Source organism: Neodiprion pinetum, chromosome 6, assembly GCF_021155775.2.
Source record: "Neodiprion pinetum isolate iyNeoPine1 chromosome 6, iyNeoPine1.2, whole genome shotgun sequence".
Classification (NCBI taxonomy): domain Eukaryota; kingdom Metazoa; phylum Arthropoda; class Insecta; order Hymenoptera; family Diprionidae; genus Neodiprion; species Neodiprion pinetum.
This window is the reverse complement of record NC_060237.1, coordinates 21,964,743-21,977,465: the sequence shown is the minus strand read 5'-3', so window position 1 is coordinate 21,977,465 and position 12,723 is coordinate 21,964,743. Positions and strand designations below refer to the sequence as shown.

General features: G+C 38.5%; 2 protein-coding genes and 4 non-coding genes across 9 annotated transcripts in view; 2 read left to right on the top strand and 4 right to left on the bottom strand.

Moving 5' to 3' along the window:
• The first annotated feature begins 329 nt into the window (after nt 1–329).
• LOC124222322 (uncharacterized) lies at nt 330–2,015 on the top strand. Its single transcript, XM_046633143.1, has 6 exons — nt 330–340; nt 426–497; nt 596–1,154; nt 1,330–1,462; nt 1,561–1,653; nt 1,786–2,015. The coding sequence occupies exons 1-6, from the start codon at nt 330–332 to the stop codon at nt 1,941–1,943; spliced, it is 1,026 nt and encodes a 341-aa protein (XP_046489099.1). The 3' UTR covers nt 1,944–2,015.
• A 10-nt stretch (nt 2,016–2,025) lies between these two features.
• Nucleotides 2,026–12,723, bottom strand: part of Vmat (Vesicular monoamine transporter) — a 31,689-nt gene continuing 20,991 nt past the window's right edge. For 3 of the 4 annotated variants that reach the window (XM_069137065.1, XM_046631346.2, XM_046631344.1), the window contains exons 6-12: nt 9,883–10,065; nt 9,662–9,763; nt 9,239–9,413; nt 8,595–8,646; nt 8,287–8,470; nt 7,524–7,657; nt 2,026–6,990 (exon numbers count right to left, since the gene is read on the bottom strand). In XM_069137065.1, coding sequence (XP_068993166.1) covers nt 6,919–6,990; nt 7,524–7,657; nt 8,287–8,470; nt 8,595–8,646; nt 9,239–9,413; nt 9,662–9,763; nt 9,883–10,065 — 902 coding nt within the window. In that variant the 3' untranslated portion in view covers nt 2,026–6,918. Of the gene's footprint in view, nt 6,991–7,183; nt 7,444–7,523; nt 7,658–8,286; nt 8,471–8,594; nt 8,647–9,238; nt 9,414–9,661; nt 9,764–9,882; nt 10,066–12,723 lie in introns of those variants that run through there. The other variant, XM_069137066.1, reaches the window with a different exon arrangement.
• On the bottom strand, nt 7,782–7,853 carry TRNAH-GUG (transfer RNA histidin (anticodon GUG)). The gene has a single exon. It is a non-coding gene; the product is annotated as a tRNA-His (tRNA).
• Nucleotides 8,148–8,218, bottom strand: TRNAG-GCC (transfer RNA glycine (anticodon GCC)). The gene has a single exon. It is a non-coding gene; the product is annotated as a tRNA-Gly (tRNA).
• On the bottom strand, nt 9,056–9,128 carry TRNAK-UUU (transfer RNA lysine (anticodon UUU)). Its single transcript has one exon. It is a non-coding gene; the product is annotated as a tRNA-Lys (tRNA).
• TRNAG-GCC (transfer RNA glycine (anticodon GCC)) lies at nt 10,164–10,234 on the top strand. Its single transcript has one exon. It is a non-coding gene; the product is annotated as a tRNA-Gly (tRNA).

Genomic DNA, 12,723 nt, shown 5'->3' with positions numbered 1-12,723 from the left:
GACTCCGACGAAATTTATTTTGTTGGTTCAAGAATTCTTTCCTCTCCGTGAACTTTTATCACAATCTTTCCGTTCTATCGTAAGGTGATATTTGTTCAATGAGTAAATTACTGTAGATGGCTGCTTTCTTGTATAACCCGACAACCCGCAGTCGCTTACATTGACCAAACATCCGCTAGGTTTATATAATGTATTCCATAGCAACAATTTGTAGATCTCACCTGTTCCATTGCCAGCCGTTCAACCGTGCAGTTCAGTTGTTCAGCTCTTGACTAAATTTGTTGCGAGGTTAACGTATCACTCAACTTACTGCAGACGAGTCTGCAATCATGAACAAGTGGTGAGCTATCGAGAATATTGTGCGATTTGCCGTTAAATAAACGCTCATTTGACATTATGAACCTATTTATTTCGTAAATTCACAGGAGAGAAACGAAATCTGCTACAACGAAGAGCAACAGCAAACCCGTGTCTAAGATAGCAACTAGAGTTAATTGGTGGGTTCGATATCACTATAGCGAGATAAGTCATTAGTTTAAATAAGAAATTATATTACGTTTGATGCATGACAACTATGAATTTTCGAAAACCCTAGCGAAAAAAGTGCTAAAAACAGATCATCGTGGTCCGCGAATTCTGCACTGAATTTGATTCCACGCGATGATGCTGAATTATCTGCGAACAAGTCGATCCCTAAGGAAGCGAAGCCTGATGTAACGCTGGAATTAATTACACGAAAAAAAGCGACCGATGATCAAAAACTGAGAGTGGCGAATAAAAACCCGTCGTCGATTGACCAAAGTTCGACAACGCCATCCTCGGAAATATCGAGCAAGAATGATAAACGGGAGTTCGATGAGACTTCGCATAGGCAAAAATCTAAATCTAATCAGAAGAAAAAGTTTTTCGACGAGTTGATTCAGCGTGAAGGAAGCGTCGAGACGCTTTTACAGACGAAAAAACCGGCGAAGACAATTTACGACGTCGACGTAATGACACCCGACGATATTAGAAAAACTCTAGCTCGAATTGACGCCAACACGGCCAAGCCATTTTCTTTCCTTACCGATATTATCGACGATCCTCAAAATGAAAAGCGAAAACTCACTACGCAGGGTATTTGCGACCAGGAATTGGACCCAACCGATATTGACGTAAGGTGTTAGGATTTTGCGATTTTTATATCACGATTATCATCGTTTCAGTTTTCAAATGTACTGTGAAAAGTTCGCATTCAGTAGCTCGGAAGAATTTGTGACAGCGCAGAAATGGTATTTGAAAAAAAATTCGTGTAAACGTTGGGGAAATAATTATGTTGAAATGTTTCAGCTTCAATTAGCATCGCTAATAAAACGCGTCGAGCTAAATCGATCACTGTTGGAAAAGACGAATCAGCGAATCAAAGACGTAAACTTTATAACAGAAAGAAACAGGATGATTTTATTGAGAGACATGAACTACGGTATGTCGAACGAAAATGGAAATAATAATTATCTCAGAGAGAAACGATGCTGCATGATTCTTAAAATCGTCATCATTTTTTTTTTGCGCATTCATTAGACGAGGATACGTTTCTGCTAATGAAAGAAGCTGGCGACATAAAAGGGCCTGTCTCACCCGTCGATTTATCGTCGGTGTCTCATCCAGCAATAGGTAATTTAACCGAGAGTTTTCGGTGAAACTTATCACTTGACGCCTGCAGCTAGGCAAATGAATCAGTAGCTGCATTTGCATGTTCGGATGCACCTAAAACACATTGCTTTAAATTAATTAACGATGTTCCAGACGAGCTTCAAAAGACGATGAGCTCGACCATCGAGATGTTGGAGTACGTTCAGAAAATGTCCAACGGAGATTTGACGTACGAAGAAATTCCCCCGGAGTTGACGGATTATTTGAATGCGCCGATCACAGTGGCCGGTGAAAATCTGCAAAATGATTAAGTAATGTAATTTTGTTGAAAATTTCATATACTGTACGTGGCATGTTTGAATAAAGTTTTTCAATCACTGCAATCACCTCGCGTGTGGTTTATATTGATTTATTTGCTTCAGCACATTTGTCATATATATATGTAGATATACATACGTGACATACATATACATTAAACTTCGGTACACATCGTATTCACGTGATTAGAGATTAGTTGCTCTGATTATTTTACTTTATTTTATATAATTTTTCGATCTGCAGTTTTATCATTCATCATTTCCAGTACACAGTGTCGCCGCATATTTCGTTATATCACGAATATGCTTACAGTTTTCAACATTTCAAAGCAGACGATATTCATAAATATTCTTGCAACAATGATTATTCTAACAATGAGAATGAAAACAATGTCTAACAATAATACTGGTAACAATATACATTATACATAGAGTTCCCATGCAAGGTGATACCCGTCGTAAAATGATCTATTATACACATCATATCTATACATCGTTATACAGTTTTATCAAGGTAGTTGGTTACTATAAATATAATATCATGTATTATAATTTTAACGATAAGAGATCGCCAATCGTTTGAAGGGTGTTGTCAATAAATATAACAATTTCACATCAAGCGGATTTGGCAGAGCTCGGAGCTGGTGTAATTTTCGATGCTCTACATGAATAGAATATTATGACATGATATTTTAAACGCTGTACATGATTCGAAATAATTCGATGAATATACATAATCTTTTAAGAACACGCCTTTATTTATTACACAGGCAAAAATCGGACCCATACACCAGCTGGTTAAATATTACAATATAATATACGATTAATAATTTATTCACGCGATATGAATTACGGCAAATGATAGGCGACGGTTACTCAAAAGTGCCTTGCGGCTTTGGAACGAAAAACTAATTACAAACAGAGGAATAAAATAAAACAAATCAGGCGTAACGTGTAACAGTCACAATTGAAACAAGTAATCATTACATTATTATCATTTTTTTTTCAAGCAAAGTGGCGAAATATCCTCCCAAATTTTAGTTACAAGGAGTTGTGCTTTTTTTTTTTTGCTTATTGTCGGTTCACAATAGCAGCCCTCAACGAGTTACTTCCACTTCTATTAAACGAAAAAAATACTCGGGATCAAAAATGATCAAACAATTCATCCTGTACTTTATCATGTGCGTAAGTAGGTGAAAATTAAAGAAAAAAAAAAAACAACTTCGTCGATAATCACGAGAGTATTATTAGTAAAGTTTGTCCAATATCAATTGGTGAGTATTTCTATCTGCATTATGAATTGGTAACCGAACGTAAATTTCAATAAAATTGCAAGTGGTATGTACATAATTTACGTCGAGGTATAAATGACATACGGAAATTTTCTTTTCCAAAAGAGAGTGAAAAAAAATAAATAAATAAATAAAAATTCATAACATTCGATGATTAAATTCTAAATTTTCTCTTGTATACCTCGCAAAAAAATGCGATGGTTCCATAAAGAGATGAAAGAATAATTAACAGCGCCGGGAAGCGAATACATACATACTGCGACGGAACGGGTAAATTTTTAATCGCTAATTATTAGTACAGTTATAGTATGTATATCCAGGTATCATAATGTACCTATTATACGTACGGATTTATGATTAATTTTACTTATTTATACAACTAGTGCACGCGCGTTACTCCAAAAATTTGTTAGTTATTTCCTTGATTATTTTTTCTTTTTTTCTTTTACCCTTATAACTCGGAAATGAACATAACGCTGGCTACTGCTGCCCATGAAGGACATTCTTTTCCAGATCAAATACAATAATTTATCACGCATACACAATTAGGTTACACTAAAAATCATAGTATAGGGTTATATATATATATATAAATACGTTCGTTGTCTTTTCAACTGCCCGCTACAACTCGTCTTTCTATACAGGGCCTTGTACCATTTGATTGCATCGGCAATTCGAATATCTAGCGATGGCAACATATTAATTTATTGCCGCATCAGTATAATATATAATTCACTTTACGGAATGATATAATTTCTTCCTTTCCGTTAGGTAGCAATGAATGATAAACGTATATGTGTATAATAAACTAAGCATTCGCAACGTAGCAGTAATGTGACAAAAATTATTGTTAAAAGAAATCTTTGGAAACGTAATTTTTGCATAATTTTTGTCGATAAACACGGACAATGTACAAATGAAAATACACTACGTATCGATGAAGCATGTTGTAAAAAATTATAATTTATGAACGAGTATCCGCATGGAAAAGTAGTGGAGATAATGCGGAAATGAAAGAAGAAGATGGAGAAGAATATACTTAGATAAGAACATTTCTAAAGGTATCTCAGCAGCAGTGATCTGATTATATGATACATCGTCAAAAATATAGTATGATCAATTTGGTAACGTATATATACGTAGACGATCTACGGAGTATCTTTACTGTGAATACATCATCACCTCGGGGTATAATTATACAATAAACAGCCGCTCCGAGCCGAGCCAAGCTCATTGTGCCAGGCGCGAATGATTCGCTATTTTGGATTTTAAAAGCGTGCATGCAAATTTCTTCGATGATCAGACCAGGCTCCACGAAACCTCGAACTAAATTGACTCGCGTTATCGTACTTGGGAGTAGCCGCGCAAAGCGACCCCGTTTGATTTTCCAAACGAATGCAGCGCAAACACGGATGTGCGTACTAGCCGATAGTCTCCGGTGTAGTAATTCAACATTGTCTAATCCCTCCGACTGGCCCCTTGTGACTACACAACACGAATAATTCCTTTTAAACACGCATAATAACTTTTCGTTATACTCGAGACTTGCACAGATATTATTATTAAGCTCGTAGACACAGATTCACGATAATTTGATTCTCATTATACGTGGAATACATACCTGTATATAATATTACGCGGATAAGCATAGACAAATATTTAAACATCCGTTATACACGGTGCAGCTACATATATGGAATGTCAGCGCGCAGTTTTGCACTAAGAATAGTTTTTTTTAACACACCGAACGATCATAAACATATATACGTATATCTATGACACGCGAGTATATTATCATAGATGAGATGTTTGTCGTGTATTATATAGACAACTTTCTATTCCTAAATCTGCACGTTCAATGAATACACACATTTATAGTATACATATATATATATATGTAATATTTAATATAGGTATAACGCATGCAACTGGTACTTGTAGTAGCTTAGGATCTCGACACAAATTTTTCTGCGATTATATGGGAAACAATAATTTTCCTTCTTGGACTTAACAACGCAATCTAATTAATCAATTAAGTACTGCGGTAAGTCTTGCATCATATTCAAGTTCAATGACTCAAATACAGAACAGACATTGAACAGAGATCGTAATTTTTCTAAGTTATACATATAGATATATATATGTATTAGCTAACGAATACTCATGTATTATACAGTATTACGTATAATATGATGTATTGCTTCTACGAACGTTCTACGGAGCCATAACTATTGCGTTTTATCCGAGACCTGCAATCTTTTCTTTCCCACAAACCCGTCGAGCTAGCACTGACAATCGCGACAGTTTGCGCCGCAAATACATTTTTATTACTTCTTCATCCGTAAAACTCGAAATATTCGAAAATTCGTCGAGCCTTTTCGTCATGCTGTGCGATTGAAAAAAAGGGAAAAAATTAATTCCTCATGACCGATAAGAACTTGCTGCTTCCGGATCACTTGCGAATCCAATATTCGTTGCCACTTATTCAGAGGGTTGTATTTTTCGATTTCATCTTTTTATCATTTTGATTCTCACACCAATTACACGAACGATTTTATAATCGTAGAATTTTGAGGACTCTTCATAATACCCAGCTGCTTGTGTATCGCCCGGTTTCCTTGCAGCCATTCAAGGAATCCACGCTGGGCGGTGCCTCTTTTATCTTTTCAAATTTTGAATAAACGAAAAACTTTCACCTCGTAAATAATTAGCAAACATAAGGATTTGTGCCGGAATAATAAATTTTGCTTGTGGTTACGTCCATTTCATGTTTGCCGTCCTGATTTTTAATTATAGTAGTATATATTGTAATCTTGAATTACAACAACGATTATTACTCAACTACTGCATAAGATTTGCTGTCTTTTTTTTGTATTTCAACATTTTTTAATTTTTTTACTTTTTTTTTTTTTTTTCTTTTGTGGAGTTTTACAACATTCGAGTTTGAAATCCTTGTTTTTTTTTCTACGATTCATCACATGTACCCTCTAAATCGTAACGATATACAGCGATATATGTTTTTACCCCATGCATATGTAATCTATTTTTACGAGAAGCTTCCTCTATAATAGATTGTTATTAATTTATGTATCTCATGTATGCTTTAATACAAGTATATCGTGATCGTGTCATCTAAAATTTTAATGTCATCTCTCTTAAAATTTAGTAAACCGTGCGTGGAGTATAATGCCTTGTATATATTGCACCGTTTTTGTTTTGAATATTGTACTTACACTATTGTAAACACATTATTATAGTCTACAGCTATTCTACCCCGGATATTTCCGCTACTTAAGTATCTAATCAACTACAGCTTTAGTATTTATCAATACTACAACTCATGTAATATTTGAATTGCTGAAACTGCATATATAATGTAAACCTTTATTATCAATTATATATAAATATGAAGGTATAATTTGATGCGGAGAAAGCGTATAGAATCTTTTTTCGAATCAGACTTCGAAATGAACATCAAACGAAACGAATCAAATGAAAAAAAATTTGCTAATTTCATAAATATGCAACGTACCTATATCCATTCCATGTGCATGAAACTCACGGTAAATCATCGTTGATGTATACGAAATAATTATAACAGTCATAGTCGAATCGATCGAGGCCGGTTCTTAATACATATACCAAGATCAATATTCGTGTAATAATTTACTACTAACCTATTGTTCGCCATCCTCTTCGTTCTGGTAAGTTACGTATCGTACGGAAGATTTTTCACCAATAATTAAAGACTGAAACAAAATAGTGAGTAATTTATTTTTGTTATAATCGGTACCATCAATTGGTCTTAATTAAATACCAGTAGTCGGCAGAAGAAAAACAACAACAGATAATCACAATCATATGTACTGACCTGACGATAAGGTACGTGAGTAAGATAAATAAATTAAAGCAAACTGAAATAAAAATTAGAAGCACTTTATTATCGTACAGAAACTTGTATGCGGATAATGATATATGTAAATAAAATACGTAAAATATAATGATGTCAACTGCCTCGGTAAAGTGCATTATTAAAAATAAGATAGTAAAAATATGTCGAACTCCGTTTTCTTCTCCATTATTATTGTCATTTTCTCACTTCTTTCATAAAAACGTTGACGCGTATAAACTAATACGATGAACTCAGTTGAAATGTAGTTACATCAACTGAAGCAACTTAAAATCCAACTGACAAACCAACACTCTAAATAAAATTGAAGGTAAACATAAAAATCATGCATTTTTGGAAGTAAATTTGTAAATTTATAAGTCCGGTAGCTACCTTCTTTTCTTCTTTCGTCGGCGGTGCTCGCAGGAAGTACATGAGAGGAGCATACAAGAAATTCAGTATAGCAATACCGAACAGCATCCATTCGAATCCTATCGTATTTACTAACGTCCCGCTCAATGCCGGTCCTGGAAAATTAATAATATTGGATAAACGATAATTAGAAATGAAATGAAAAGTGTACAAATAGCAATGAGTCTGAAATAGGAAAAAAAAAAGTAAACCTCTGCCGTGACAATGTGATGTTCACATTGCCGTGACCAGGATTCGAACCTGGGTTACTACGGCCACAACGTAGGGTCCTAACCACTAGACGATCACGGCTACCAGAGGACTTGATAGCGTCTTTCAACGAATTGATATGAATGATAAACTAACTGAAGTGAACCGTGACAGCTCAACTTGGCACTTTGCATAATATGGATGCCTTTAAATTCAATACAGACGTTATTGATTGATAATTAGACATTATTCGAGGCAATACTGTTGACTTTTTACGTAAATATTCATAGAAGTTTGAAAAAAAAGGTATAATGTCGGATTTAAAATAGACAGACATGGAATGGATTGCTTATCGTTGTAGTTGAAAGAATAAAAAATAGCGGAGATTAAAAGAATTGCATCGGCCGGGAATCGAACCCGGGCCGCCCGCGTGGCAGGCGAGCATTCTACCACTGAACCACCGATGCTGTTAGCTTTGGTGTAACGTAAATGAAAATGTACAATGTGTAACAAAGAAGGAACGAAATCAACTCACCGATAGCAAATCCCAGGCAAAATGCGACGTCGCCAATAGCGTAAACGCTTCCATAAACGGCCGAGTGCCGGATGTCAACAAGATAGCCGAGTTCCGGCATCATCGAGCTGTCAACCATCCCAATAGCGAATCCCAAACCCGCATTTGGGACTATCAGATGGTCAATTTTCGTGGCTAATGGGATCTGCGGGAAATATTACGTGAATTTTGACGTTAAACAAAATCGCGATTTTTTTCGGTCTTTCTCTATTAGCGTCTATTTCGTTCTTGCCGAAGCACGATTGAGGATTGTTTGGATATTTACTTACGCACATCAAACACACTCCGATAACAACGAGTCCGATCATTGAGGCGAGCCATCTGAAATAATAAACGGTCGAAATAAAAGGATGCGAGAATACCGTTTACAATTAGTCGTCTGAGGTGATTAACTCTCGAGGTTCGCAGAGATAAGTGAATTGCACAATTTCAGAATTTAAGAACACGGGTCAACAGTATAATAGTTGAAAATTTCAAATATCAGACTGAAAGTATTTGTTATTTTCAACCAAAACATACTTTCAGGCTCTTCTTAAATACTGAGTTTTAAATTCCTGTAAACGATTCTGTATCAAACATATTAAATTATGAACAATGTAATAAAAATATAGATCTTACAAATTTCACGTACAATAATTAAATGAATTTTACATGTAGATTAGTCGATGAATGAATTGATGAACAGAATGAAATTTGGAAAGTAATACGATAAAAAAAAAGAAAAAAATACCGCCCGAACAGGGACTTGAACCCTGGACCCTCAGATTAAAAGTCTGATGCTCTACCGACTGAGCTATCCGGGCTCCTGTCACTGCTGCGTTAAATGACTAATTTATAGCACTTTTCATCGGCTTTAAACTGCAAATCGAATTCAATAATATTGATAGATGATAGGGGCAAAGTAAATACGTACCTGCCCATTTTATGCGCTAGAGGTCCAAAGAGATTAGTTCCAATTAGATAACTTATGCTGGCAGGAAGAAACGTTGCGCCTTGTTTCCAACGACTCGCTCCCATCGTGTCCATCATCCATATTGGCAGACTCGGCTCTAGCATAGCGATACCCATGTTCGCGAATGTGATTGCGCCTGGAATTTACAAAAAGGTTTCTATATCAGTTTGGAATTTCTTGAAGGTATGCTGATTCTCGTTTCTTCTGAGATTTTCGAAATTGTCTATTTTTTACACCTGGGTGAAGTTGCAGTTTGTTTAAGAATGCATAAATCCTTTTATACGTTAATTATGCGATTAGAGAGGAAAGGAAAAAAACCATTGCGGTAAAAAAGTTACATAAATTCCGCACATTCGATTCACTCATAAATTCCGAAGAACCCACCTGCTGCGATAATGATGTAAGGGTCAGTGACGAGGGCTTTAAGGGATGGTGGATCGGCTTCGGTGTAGACGACCGATGGCTGCAGCATAAGGAGCTGCAACACTGATGAAATCTCGATTAATGTAAGTAAAGTAATTATTACATTACCGCATCATAGTGAAATCATAAAATTCATACAAAATTGGTCTTGCGTTAATTTTGTGCATTAAATGACAACTCACAACCGTCGCCAAGGGCCAGTGCAGAGAGGACGAGAAACGGGGCAGACTTTCCGACAAATTCGTACATCACGCCGCCGAAGGGTGGGCCGATCAGCACTCCGAGGGCGAGACCCCCCAGAGCTATGCCCATTGCGTTTCCCCGCTCTTTGTCGTCTTGGTACCTTTCAGCCAGCATGCCCATGCCTGGAATTAAAGAATGAGCCCAATGTTACTGCAGATTATTATCGTCGTTGAGACTCGCAGATACTGGATAATGGCGTCATCTGGCAATCTGGGTATCAGCATCGGTGGTTCAGTGGTAGAATGCTCGCCTGCCACGCGGGCGGCCCGGGTTCGATTCCCGGCCGATGCAATTCACATTTTTATACTCAGTTACTCGGTTGGAGGAAAATTCTACCTTCAGTGAATTTTCCAGTGATCTGAGTATCAGCATCGGTGGTCCAGGCGGAGTAATTGGTGGCCCTCGATAATTTAGCCACCTGGGTGCAAGCTTTGTCCCAGAGTAGTCCCTGAACCGTGCCCCATACATTTTTTCTCGCAAGTTGTTGCTTGGGGATCATCCAATCCGCTACGTGATCCAGCAGGATGGCAGCGATCGTTGCTGTGAGGATCTTGTACTCTGCGTTCAGGAGCGCAATGGGGCGATAGTTCATCGGACGGTCAGGGTCTTCACTTTTGTATATTAGAATTATACGCGCTCTCACGTCACCCTCGCGTAGATGTTTCTCTCCCTTGATAAATCCCATGATGTTGTTAATCAACAAGCGCTTGTAAGGGGCGATGCGGAATTTGAATATTCGCGGCCTTCTTAGGCCACTAAAATGTCAGATGAGCGGAGACAGGTGACGCAGCGCCCAGTGGTGTTGATTGCCGATACGGTCGCGGTATTCGCTCGGCCAGCGAAAGGGGGAAGATCTTCGGTCACAACGTGATCTCTTTCTCTTTCTCTCCGGGGACGTTGAAGAGACCAGTTGGGTGACAATCCATAACAACCAGAGAAGGAGGAAAGGGAGGGGAACGTGGACTGTATACCGTTGGCATATCCCGATCGATTTGACCACCTGACGAGTCCAAAAATTAATTCTCCGCCATCTCGCCATCCAAGAGTCCCTGGAGTTTAAAGGAAAGAGCCAACAATCGACAAAGCACGTGGTCAAGATAATTCGTCAAGACAATTGTACGCCTTGGCTAGCGACTCTCTCGCTTTATCAAGGATATAGATGTCGGAGAGCTGTGTGTCTGTATCGGTGTTGCGTCTGTACTTTTTCATCCGTTCGATCCAGCGATCGAAGATCGGCGTCTCACGCGAGTCGTTGCCGTGTTCATATGCGGTATACACGTGTCGATAGTGCTGTACAGTTTCCTCCGGGTTTGGCATTTTTTGTTCTGCTCGCGGTGCGCTGACGTCAGTCGAGGGCTTTTCCGCGAAATTTTCCCGGACGGTGAGAGCTTTAGCTTGTGCCTTTTGCACTTCAATTTTCATTTCGAGTGCTCGTAGGCGTTCACTTCCTATTCGAATGAACTGAGCCGGGGTCATCTTTAACCTGCGTATGTAGCGCGCGGGGCTCTTCACCTTTATATCGAGCCTACCGTGGGATGTTATGTTTTGCAGGTCTCGTGACCGTTGTATTTGTTTCTTCAGCCGTTCCGCTTTTCTTTGTGTGTACACATACGCAGGTGGGGCTCTCTCTCGCTTTCTGCTCTTTCGTGACAGCGTAACTCCCGCAACGTATAGCGCTGATTTTAGATGTTTCTGTCGCGTCGATTCCGAAGATCGCGCTGTTATTATTTCATATATCAGCTCATCCAGTATGCAGTCGATTTTCTCTGTAAGAGTTTTGTCGATGTGAGAGCGCATGGGTTTTATCCTGGTTTTGCGCTTGCTCTTATTTGCTTGATGCCAGATCGCACGATATTTACTTCAAAATGTTTCTGAGATGGTAATGTGTGTCGGCGTTACGGGGAGAGCGTTAGTGAGCTCAATGTTTATGTTTTCTCGCTGTTGTTGTTCTCGCGCCTCAGGAATGTCCACCACCGGTTCGGTTGGCTCGGCTTCGTTGTCGGCGTCGCCCTCATCATTGATCCCTCTTTCTTCCGCTATCTCTCTATACTCTGGCGCGATTTCACCAGTTTGGTAGTATATTTGTGGGAATTCATCGCGCAGTTTTTGAGCGATTGCTTTTTGAGATCTCTCTGGAAAGAGGTGGATTTTTGCCTGATCTTTGCAACCTTGCTCTCTCCCTGCGCGTTTGTATAGCTGTTTACTAGAATCGTTAGTTCGGCGTGGGTCCATTCCAGGGGTCTTTTGTTTACTCGCCTCTCTTCCGTTCGCGATCGTTTGATGTCGCCTATTTCATTTTTGATTGCAGCTACTGATCTTTGCGCAGCGTATCGGGTCTTCAGCAGCCGTGATACTCTCTCGTAGTCTTGGAGAGTTGAATTCCTGGATGTTGTTGAATGTGTTCTTCTATCACCTCAAGTTCGCATGGTTTCCAGGTCGCCATGGCACTTCACTCACTTCACTAGGGAATTGTAACGTGCGTCCTAATGCACCCACGAGTGTTATGTCGTTAAAATATTGTCTTTTACGAACTCAAACTCGCGTATGTAATCCACGTTTGTACGACAATTCCATCCGATAGGCTCCTATCGGGGAGCTCTTGGCCGCGGAAAATTCGACACCTCTTCTCTGTTCGAAAAACGGTGGTTCATATTTATTGCACATGTGTATTTACATATCTATTGAGGACTCTGAAAATAGAAGCAATTTCTTGACCTTGGCAAAAGGAATGTACAGTTCTTAGCTGAGTGAGTTAAATCCTCGGTAGCGAGTCGTCGCTG